The sequence below is a fragment of the Leptonotus elevatus genome, chromosome 10 (genome assembly GCF_054856555.1).
Source record: "Leptonotus elevatus isolate MCC_2025b chromosome 10, RoL_Lele_1.0, whole genome shotgun sequence".
NCBI classification, from domain to species: Eukaryota; Metazoa; Chordata; class Actinopteri; order Syngnathiformes; family Syngnathidae; genus Leptonotus; species Leptonotus elevatus.
The window spans coordinates 4192585-4203871 of NC_141248.1; the positions used below are offsets into that span (position 1 = coordinate 4192585).

An 11287-nucleotide genomic window follows, 5' to 3' on the forward strand; every position below is an offset into this window, starting at 1 on the left:
GAGTTGACAAACCAGTTCCTGTCACAGATAACTCAGCAGGAGTTAGTGCTGACATAAAGACCCTTGGAGGCTGTGCAAAAGATGGATGCATGTTGAGAGAAGATAAAAGTGAGCATAGATGGAGGGAAGTGTTTAAGAGTTTCTAGGAGGATGTTTCCCTTGTGTAGACTTAATCAGTAGTTACTACTAGCAGGCATTTAAACGGCCATGAACAATTTTGTGTTTGTGATTAGTGGTGGTAATTAGTCAGTGATGGTTGGGGCTCCTAGATATGAGTGCTATAGCAGTATTAAGAACAAAAACAAAATACGAAGGGTTAATTCGCTATGTTTTTAGGCAGCACAGAAAAAGGTCTGAAGAGAATTTCAAGCAAACTACATTTATCACCAAATATCGGCATTCAACAAAACTATATTGGACAATTGCTTAATTGACATTTGCTTCCACCCACCTGTTACTCTAAAACATAAGGAAGATAAATGTCTTCGGTGGATATCAGGTGTTACTTTGGTATTTGGCAGCTATTCCTGTAATGAATTTAGCTAGAAATGAGATCCCAGTGCAAGTGAAAGAGATGAGCATGAAGCTGAAAACGCAACCCACTGGACATCTGTAATGAGAAGACAAAAAAAAAAAAAAAAATGAATAAAAAAATAAAAATAGGTTGGTGTATCATGGTCCAAATCTTCAATCAAGATATGCCTTCAGGAATGGAAACACACTGGTAACATTCATGCACAGAAAAGCCAGGAGCCCTAGGAAATAATAATTTTAAGTGGTGGGGTCCAAAGTGATATTTTTTCACAGGGTCCCAATGGAACAGGCTCGTTGGTATTTATTGATGATGCTGACAAATAACAAGGAACTGGTCTAATAAGGTGTGCTAAGACTAAGGATGTTCTGCATTGGACAAGCACAATCAATCAATATCCAATAGGAGCGCTCCAAAATCATTCTCATACCCAATTATCCTTTTCAGCTATGACTTTGACTCATTTTATTGTGCTTAAACCAATCAAAAGGACACTTGTAACATTCAATAAGGCATCATCAATAGACTGTAAAACCCAGCTCCACGTTGGATTTTTGTTATTACTAAAATAAATGCCACAATATTGAAAACTATGTAATAATTGCTAAGTACTTGTTGTAATCAATAATTTAAGTGAACTTATTATTATTCTTATTATTAACAAAAAAATTATCTTCGTGTTAATGGTATCGAAATATGGTTGACTACATCTCCCATGATTCATTGCGTGTAGACAAGGCGGATTCGCAACATGTCTTGAAACTTTCCCCCCCTCTCTCTCCGACTTCGACTTTGTGTGTATGTGTATGTGTGTGTGGCACAACAAGTCGATCTTGCTTCGTTTCTGCATGGTTCGGTAGGAAAAAACATTTTTATTATGACTATTTAAAGTATGTGTATACGATGAAATGGCAACTTGCACGAATTTCACTGCTGTTTTGCCACCGTTACGTTTTGGCACGTTGCCCTCGACTCACGCACGCTCAAATAACGTTTGTGTGACCAACTAGACTAGTACGTCGCTTTCTTCAATGTCTGTCTGCTATTTTAATTAAATAATGACAATAATAATCGCGATGACGTAAACGTACTGTTCACGTCCAGTTATTTCTCTCAAGCTTGCGTTTGACTTCATCAGCATGTTTGTGTTTATTGTTTACTGTCACAATCGATGGGAATATAGATGTTAATCTTTCTCAAAACACAGCACTTACAAAAAAGGAAAGAAAAAAAAGACACATGTCCCTTGTCAATGTCAAAGACTAACCAGGGCGAATGACAATAACACTTAATTGTTTTGAAAATACAATTCAGATGCAAAATTGATAATTCAAGTGTCGTGTGAATAAATAAATAAAATGCACTTCTGTTCCCAGGGTCTCATAATCCAAAGTTTAACATATGGCTACTTTTCAGTGATTGAATCATTGATTGACCGATCTATTTTGTTTGCTGGGTGAACAACTGAAATGTTTTCAAAACTAATGGGATACAGGCTAACAAAATTACAAAAATTACTGAAAATGCAGTTGTATGCATGTCATGACAAATATGTAATTTTTTTGTACACTACAGCACTACACTCATGCGTGCAAACTGTTTATCCTGTTAGGTTTTATCAAAAGCATATAGAATACCAGGGGGAATAGCGCTATATAAATGAAGTACTTTCACCATTTTAACCTTTGTCATGTGTCTCTGACAGTATTCACATGGAGAACATTTTGGGCACATTTCTGCTACAGAAAGAACAACCCTCAATAGTGACTGAAATAACTTGAAACAGAATGGTAAATAAATTAAACATTAGTGAAATCATGATCAGGGCTCTTCAGAATAGTCCGATGTTTTGTTGTTAGCTGTTTTTGGTCAGTTATTAGCTGTGTGTTTTACATCTTGTCTAGGACCCATGACATGGCTCTAACTGAGACCAAGCTTTCTGTCACTGGGCAGCACATTTTACTCCAGAGTGCCTTAACAGTGTTCTTTCTTTGTATGCTTAATTTTTTGCATATGTAAGCACAGAGATAATATAACTTGCTGCAGTTTTGTCTCATCTGTTCCAAGGAAATTCTCTCCTCTCAGTTAAAAAATATTTTAGTGACCATTGATTGTTTTTCTTCCTGCAATTTTGCCCATGTGTGTTTTTAATACTGTATGGAATATAAAGTTGACACATTTAAGTAACCTAAAATGTGACTCAGATATCAGCATAACGTGACTGCGCCTCCAGGCCATCTTAATGTAATGTTAATATACCGTACATTTGAGTTTTTATGATTGAATTATTATCGTACTTCTGTGTTATCGCTGCCCAATATTGCCACTTGTGTAGTTGCTTACTTGCTTTTTGTGCATGTTCACATGCAGGTTGTGCTGTGTTCAGTACATATAAACACTTTGTGTTGGAAATCTGATATAAGTACTAATTAGGTTCTGAGACCTACGAAAAATGGTCAAAGCCACACAGTTTGTCCCAACAGCTTTCCTTTTTTTGTGTTTGTCTTGCTTCCTGCCTTAGTACTGCAGCTGGAGAGGAACCGGCTTTCAACACTAGGTTAATTAATGATGGCTTTATCTTATCACTTGTGTTGCTTGGGGAAAATCCATACGAAAGGTGGTTGAACACAGAACCAGTCAATTCAATTGGTAATTACTAGCAAGGGGAATTAAAGAGCACTGGCTTACCTTTTATCTGATGTGTATTCTAATCCACAGTTAATACCATCTGTATCAGTGTTAGTAAATATGCATGCAAATTGCATATGTGTGTCTCTGTGTCTTTTATTCTTTATTTTTCCAAGTTTTTAAATTGGCCGAAAGCAGTCAGTTTACTTCCAGCTTGGCTTTGTTTTGCTTGATGAAGCAGGAGGTTTAGTATGCTTTCCTCTGCCTCCTTCAACTGGCACAGTTCTTAAGGCCAAAACCAACCTTTCTGCCTCTACTTCCTCACATACAAATGACTTCAGTTGAACTAGTATGTTTAAAATTCAACAGGCAAAGTCTACCTTATACTCTTGTGGGTAATTGGGAGTGGATTTGTTAAATATCAAACATTCCCTTTAAGTCTACATCTTCTTTGCGCTGTGAAATCGCTTCATTTATCAAAAAGATCATGCAAGACGCTGTTGGGCATTTAACAGGCTTTGTGCTTTCCTGCAATTTCTAGAAAAACTGCATCTGAATGGTAAATCAAAAAATATGGCTGCATGTGGAATGATGTTGAATGATATGAAATTATACTAAATGATACAGAACAATATTAAATGATGTGGAATGGGAATAAATGGGATTTTTTTTTGTGGGCCATGGACATTTTTAGTACCGAAATGTTGAAAATTGTTATCAAGGTGAATTAAATGTCTTAAAGGTTTGGGATTGTGATGTGAATCTGTTTTATTGAATGTGCCATTATGCATTAGTATATTAGTGGTAACAATTTTGAACTTTGTGGTCAATGGTAATTTTTGGCAAATTGAATGACCTAAATGTTTTGAAATTCTAATGTGACCGATGTGAATTTATTATGTTGAATGTTCCATTGGGAATGAATGGGAAATTTTTAGTTGAAAATGTTGAATTTTGGGAAAACTGAATTTTTCTTATGAGAAAAATAATAGCCTGCAAGTCATTCATATGGAATATATTGAAATTTGAATGATGTGAATCAGAGGAATTATGTGGAGGTAGATGCAGCTCAAAATAATAGGTGAAGGAAAGATAGGACTGTAATGTCATGTAGAAAGATGCGTTGTTATCATAAACACATCACTGTCACAGTAATGTAGTGCTGAAATAAAATTTCTATCTCTCTCTTATGACTGACAGACAACTGGACCGGGAGCAACAAAGAGGATTCCCTTGAGAACAATTCCATGATCTATTGAGTGTCAAACCAAAGATTTGTCCAGTGAAACAGCACAAGTCATGTACCAGGTTGTACCCGGGGGAGCGGGTGGCACAATAACAGATGTTATCCCCAAGCAGAAACACAGCAAGGACACCAGACCCCTAGTCGGAGCAGGAGTTCTTGGCCTGATGCTGGTAATTGCAGCAGTGTCTGCATGGTCTTATTACATCGCTTCACTCCGAAAAGCTGAGCTGCTGAAGACTCAGCTGTTGGATCTAAATAAAGATGGTTACATTATCCGCAACCAGGGAGGAGCTATTGTTTTCAGAATGGATTTTAGGTGAGTAGATTCTGGTCAACTTCTGATTCATATCTTTCTGTCCAACGTTTTATATACTCATGTGACTATTTGAGTCTGTTGTTGCATGTTATGCGTTTAATTGTCATGGCAAGTATGGATTGGTTGGTCTTCTTTACACTCAACTGTAAATCTGTTATTTGCAGCCAAGTTGTGCTCTAAGTTTTTGTCCAGTTGCTCCAACACACGGTTAATCTCAATCGACAGTTGATTGATCAATCACTTTCAGTGCCCGTTCCTAGATTATACTTTTGTTGAGTGTCTAACATGTCATTGTTGAGGCACACTGCCTTGCATAAACCTCGATTGTGTTTACATGTTGGCAGGTCAGGGACATTGGATTTGGACTCTTGCACCAAAGAAGGAGAGCTTCTTAGCTGCGGACGGACAACTGACAGAAGCCTCAACTTCTTCATTGAGACAGTGCGGCCCAAAGACACGGTACAGTGCTACCGTGTGCGTTGGGAGGAGCTGGTTCCCGACATTTCTGTTGCACACGCAATGACGTACAAATTTGCCCACTGGTATGGTGGTGCAGTGTCGGCTATTCAGCACTGGCCTATTTCCGTCTCCGGACAACAGGCTCCCAAACCCTTCGTTACTAGTGACATCTACTCAAATCGCAATGAGTTTGGAGGAATCTTGGAGAGCTATTGGCTTTCGTCTAATGCTACGGCCATTAAAATTAATAATTCTGTACCATTCCACTTGGGCTGGAATGATACAGAGAAAACCATGTATTTCCAAGCAAGGTACAATGACAGTCCCTTCAAGCCGAACCCCGGGGAGGCTCCATGTGCTGAACTTAGCTACAGAGTATGCGTTGGCTCAGATGTGACATCCATTCACAAGTACATGGTTCGTCGATACTTCAACAAACCAAACAAAGTTCCTGCCAAAGCCATGTTTCAGCACCCAATCTGGTCCACGTGGGCACTTCATAAGACAAATATTAATCAAGAAAAAGTTCTGACGTATGCTGCCAACATCCGGAAATATAACTTTAACTGCAGCCACCTGGAGCTAGATGATCGCTACACACCCCGCTATGGAGAATTTGAGTTTGACCCATTAAAGTTCCCCAATGCCTCATCCATGTTTCAAAAGCTCAAATCAGATGGATTCCTTGTGTCTCTCTGGATTCACCCTTTTGTGAACTACAACTCAGAGAACTTCCATACATGTGTGGAGAGGGGCCTGTTTGTGCGGGAACCCACAGGCCAGCTGCCAGCGTTGGTCCGCTGGTGGAATGGCATTGGTGGAATTGTTGACTTTACAAACCCAGAGGCTCGTGACTGGTTTTCCTCCCAGCTCCGTTCCCTTCGCTCCAGATATGGGGTATCTTCTTTTAAGTTTGACGCAGGTGAAACTAACTACTTACCGTGGAAGTTTAGCACCAGAACTCCCATTCGCGATCCAAGTTTTTTCACAAGACGCTACACAGAGATGGCCATTCCCTACAATGACAGAGCAGAGCTACGTAGCGGCTACCAATCTCAGAACATATCATGCTTTTTTAGGCCTATTGATCGGGACTCTGTTTGGGGCTATGAGTTGGGGCTCAAATCTCTCATCCCGACAGTGCTCACCATCAGCATTCTGGGTTATCAGTTCATTCTACCAGACATGATTGGAGGAAATGCCTATCTCAACCGCACCGATGGAAATCAGGCATTACCTGACCGAGAACTCTACATCCGCTGGCTGGAGTTATCAGCATTCATGCCGTCCATGCAGTTTTCGATCCCACCTTGGGCATATGACAATGAGGTTGTTGAAATTGCTCGCAAATACACCGCTCTCCATCAGAGTATTGTAGCACCACGGGTTTTGGAGCTGGCTGGTGAGGTGCTGGACACCGGAGACCCAATTATACGGCCCTTGTGGTGGATTGCCACAGGTGATGAGACTGCCTATAAAATAGACTCCCAGTTTCTGATTGGAGATGATCTCATGGTAGCACCTGTCTTAGAGCCCGGAAAACAAGAGCGGGATATTTACCTCCCGGCTGGACGCTGGAAAAGTTATAAAGGGGAGAGGTTTGATATCAAAGAGCCACTGCACCTCACAGATTATCCTGTCGATCTTGATGAAATTGCTTACTTCGTTTGGGTGTAGAAAGAGGGGATATCCAAGTTAAAGAGCTTGATTAGAAAATTATTATATTCTCTGATCCTCATTTCTTCAGGCTTGTGGTAAAACAGGTCTCAATGCAAATTTAAATAGTCTCTCAGAGAGCCTCAAAATCTTACCCAAGAACCTTAAATATTTAAAAGAGATTTCATGTTTTTCCTGCACTTTGAGTGAAAGACAGGAAGAACATTTTATGTATTGTCGGTACATGCCAACATGTCTTCAAATAGAAATGTACCTACTGTGAATCAAGGCATAACTGCAATAATGAGAGGATGTGTGTCATTATGCAGGAATATAATCTAATGCAGACATTAGATTATATTCCTGTATTTTTTCTTTCTAGCTGACTCCCAGATATGCAACTGCGCTCAAAATGACTAAACCCTTAACTGCAAATTATATTTATTTGTCGAGTTCACAAACTTGGTGTAGTTTGCAATGGCAACAACAACCAAGAATTTACTAATTTAATTTAAAGAAACACAACTAATATCTAATAGTGAACAATTGATTGTTTATCTATCCATCCATTTTCTTAACCGCTTATTCCTCACAAGGGTCGCCGGTGGGGGGTCTATCCCAGCAGATTTTGGGCAGTAGGTGGGGCACACCCTGAAGTGGTTGTTGAATGTTTATAAATTTAAAAAGTGTAATCTAAAATTGGGGTTAAACAATTTTAGCTGCAAATGTAATTGTACATGTTACTTTTGATCGTCTTCATATTTTCAAAATACATACAGTTACAGCACATGTATAACTGAAAGTCGCGAAAAAGTTGTCGGGTACTAAACATGTGATACGCTTTCTCAGGTAACCCCTCTTTCAGGCTCATTTTGAAGGGACTGATAAGAGTTTTTACCTGTCTGTGCCTTTTATAACTCGAAATGCAGTTTATTAATCTGTGTCAACCATCATGTCCTAATAGAGGATGGTTTTATTTGCACGAGTGAATTATTTTCTGTGGAATATGTTTTATTTTAGGGAGTCTTAATTACCCACAAAAAGCTTACCCCACCCCCACCAAGATCAATGTTACGAAACGGGAAAATAAGGTTATTTGTGAATTTAGGTTTGAATTTGGGAATCTCTTGTGATATCTTGACGTGGCATATACAAATTTGTACTGTTTTTCATGTTTTGCTCTATTGTTTTTACTTACTTAGTAATGCAAAAACACAAGCAGAACAGTGTTAAATGCCACAGAAACTCTTCAGACCTAATATTTTCCCAGTTGTTTAATGTATAAGGCTTCATCCCCTTAAAAACTTTATCATATTACATAATTTATACATATTTATTATGTTGTATACTGCATGCAATGATGTTCAAGTTCAGTTGTGATGTGTTTTCCTTCAAATGAGTTGTTTCCCCCCTATAAAGTTTCTGAGTGAAGTTGGACTATAGACTACCTCCATAAATGCATATTGCATTATTATTTTTCTTATTATTTTTGACAGTCTGCCTTCTACCCATGCAGACTTTGGACTTTGACATACAGCTTACACATTAACCTGTGTCGTATCTGTGTGTACCTCTGACATAGTTCCATCCTAACGGTCCTACCTATATATAGCAGTTCTCACTCCGTTGCTATTTCTGTCACAGAGGCTCTTGCCTTATGACAACTATCTCAGACTCAATGTTGCTTTGCTTATTGCTGTTTGGCTGTGTCATACAATTATTTGTGAGGGATTTGGTGAATATTTTTTGTTTGTTTGAATGCAATAAAAGTTTTTAACTGTACAAAGTTTTGCATTAAATACAGTACCTGCACATGCAATTTCATTAAGGCATTTCCTTCCATGGATAGCATTTTTTATAAGTTAGAAATTTCAGACTTGCGGGGTGGGGTTGGGGGTTGGGGGGTGGGGGGTTGTTAAGAGAACAAAGATTAAGGTCAGTCAAAAGGTCATGCATTAAATGAACCAATGAAAAACATGAGCATTTATAGGTCTGCAATTTATGAAAAAAAATATGTGCCATTCAATATAGTATTGAAAGATTTGCCCTTGAGGGACTTTTCAAACTTTCTGACACCCAACTCATCACCGGGTGATAATAGCGATGTGATGAAACAGTTATACAGGTTCTTTGGAGAAGGTTCAGATCAATAAATCATCTGATGGTTCATTGTGTGAGGCCAGAGAGTAGAAGTGTATGGTTAGATACTGAGATTAAAAAATTTGAGAAGTAGCTCTTTTGTTTTCAAATGCTTGGCCACACATTGTATTTCTTACAGCTATTTTCATTTGTTTTTAAAATGTATTCCATTACACAACACATGCTTCAAAACTATTTTACTTGAATTGCTGATGCCTCATCTTTCTTCAAATTGATCTTGTCATGCAGCCCAGTGCAGTGAGGATATACATCCATTGATTAGCTGTCCTTGTCTAGTGGGGATCAATAATATTTGTTGGTTTGCTTTCTGCAATCATATTGTTTGTATCTGAGACTGGAAAGATAATTTATGCTGGAGCAATTGGAGGGAAATTCTGTATGGAACAGAATAAAACAACAGTTTCAAAGCCTCTGTGTCCCCTCATCCATGTATTTGTGAGTAGATAACAAAATAAGTTGAAATTGTGTCTAAACTTTCTCAAATAGTGAAACCCAAATATACAGTAAGTGTACTTTGCTCTGTCCTTGTGGTGCTTTAAACATCCAGGAGGGTGCAGTGTAGCTTCATTGATAAATTTTCTCTCTGACATGTCTGTGGAGGATGGTCCAGATGTTTTGCGAGGACACGCACGCACGCACGCCCCCCCCCCCCCCACACACACACGCACACAAGTAATGCATGAGCAAACAAAACTGGCAGGGCACTCCCCACCCTTCTTTCCCCACCTGTGATCCCACCTGTGTGTCCATCTGCAAAAGAGTGCAGCACTTGAGCCAGTGTCTCTGAAGTACCTTCAAAATATCCTCTTTCTTTCACATATCACTTGAATGACAATGAATTGGTGTTGACCATAAACGAGAAATTTGAAAGTATTGTTAACAGTGTAGCATCACAGCAAGTAACTTTTAGTGAGAGTGTGACCTACCGTGGTGGGAACGCATTTGAAGAAATATTTGAAGTCACAGCACAGTACATACAAGCTTACAAAATCCCAACAGGTTGTGTGAAGCAGGGCTGTGACTATAATGCAGAAGGTCCCTGAGTTTTTTAGTTACTGTATAACATTAGAAATGTTAACTTTTGTCAGTGCGTTACTAACACTTAAATACAGTATTTCAGGTGACAGTCAAAAAAATACTTTTTTTAAATTTAATATTCATAAAAATTTATCAGGTGAAGTCGAGAAACACTTAAAAAAATAATAATAAGTGGAACATCTCTGTTATGCTATGCTATATATCCAGAAATACTTTTCAGGTTTGGAAAAAGCATTTCCAATCTATATAGTATTGGTAAAATGTTATTAATGTATGTTAATAGGGCTGTTGGCATCTGCTGAAAGTAACTAATAGATTCAATTGTAATCTAATTTAGTCACTTTTAAAATTAAATAATCAGTAAAATATCAAAGTTACACAGTAAATTCTGTAGAGGAAATGTAACTTTAAACAGTCTATATGGTCCCACTCTAAACAGAGTAAAATATACACTTGGAAGAGAGTAAAATAAATAATAATAAATATATAAAAGTCACTCAATGGTTGAGGAACAAACCCACAACTTCAGGTTGGGAGATCTAATCAATGGCCAATCTACTCCCTGAGTCCTACTGTGTGTTAGTAAATTGTTCGTGTGAGCTGGAATCTTCGTAACTCCAAGACCAAAAGTCTCCTTTTGGATATAAACAAACAGTACGCAGTGGCAGTCTCCCAAGCTGGAGGTTGATATTTGAATGTGAATATTTTACTCTCTTCTAAGTGTAAATTTTACTCTGTTTAGAGTGGGACCAAACAGACTGGTATGAGTAAAATGTACTCTTCATAATTTATTGTGTACTTTTAAACTCAAGTAATCAGTAAAGTAAAATTACAGTACTTTTTCAAGGTAACTGTGGCAACACTGCTCGCCTCTTACCCAGTTCGTCTGAATGAGGGTAAGAGAAATAAGTCTTTTTTTTTTTTTTTTTATCTGCCTTTTTAGTGTATGAAATCTGATTTGGTTGGTATGGACTTTATCTAGCACACGTTTTTATGAACTTTGGTTATTTATTTTTAAGTCAGTATGGTAAAACACTAGGTTTAAATAAGTGAACGCAGTTATTTGCAACATGCATTATGTAAGTGGTGAAATGGCCTAAAGTAAGAACTGGGAAGACATTTTCACTGTGCTTTTGTGGGATCAATGTAGACCAAAAAGTCAAGGCCCAGGAAACATTACATGTTGGCATTTTTGATTGATGCCATTTTCTCTAACTCTTGTTCCTTCATGCTTCCAGGGGTTACCTGAGGA

General features: G+C 38.2%; 1 protein-coding gene across 1 annotated transcript; it reads left to right on the forward strand.

The window, feature by feature from the left end:
• The first annotated feature begins 1271 nt into the window (after nt 1-1271).
• Nucleotides 1272-8719, forward strand: myorg (myogenesis regulating glycosidase). The gene is made up of 3 exons (XM_086088171.1): nt 1272-1388; nt 4361-4722; nt 5067-8719. The coding sequence occupies exons 2-3, from the start codon at nt 4460-4462 to the stop codon at nt 6856-6858; spliced, it is 2055 nt and encodes a 684-aa protein (XP_085944297.1). The 5' UTR covers nt 1272-1388; nt 4361-4459; the 3' UTR covers nt 6859-8719.
• Nucleotides 8720-11287: the final 2568 nt, after the last annotated feature.

Bases quoted from the DNA above. Each gene is read 5' to 3' on its own strand.
- myorg (XM_086088171.1), top strand. From the start codon at position 4,460: ATGTACCAGGTTGTACCCGGGGGAGCGGGTGGCACAATAACAGATGTT. The intron at 4,723-5,066 runs GTGAGTAGATTC...ACATGTTGGCAG, and splicing joins GTTTTCAGAATGGATTTTAG to GTCAGGGACATTGGATTTGG.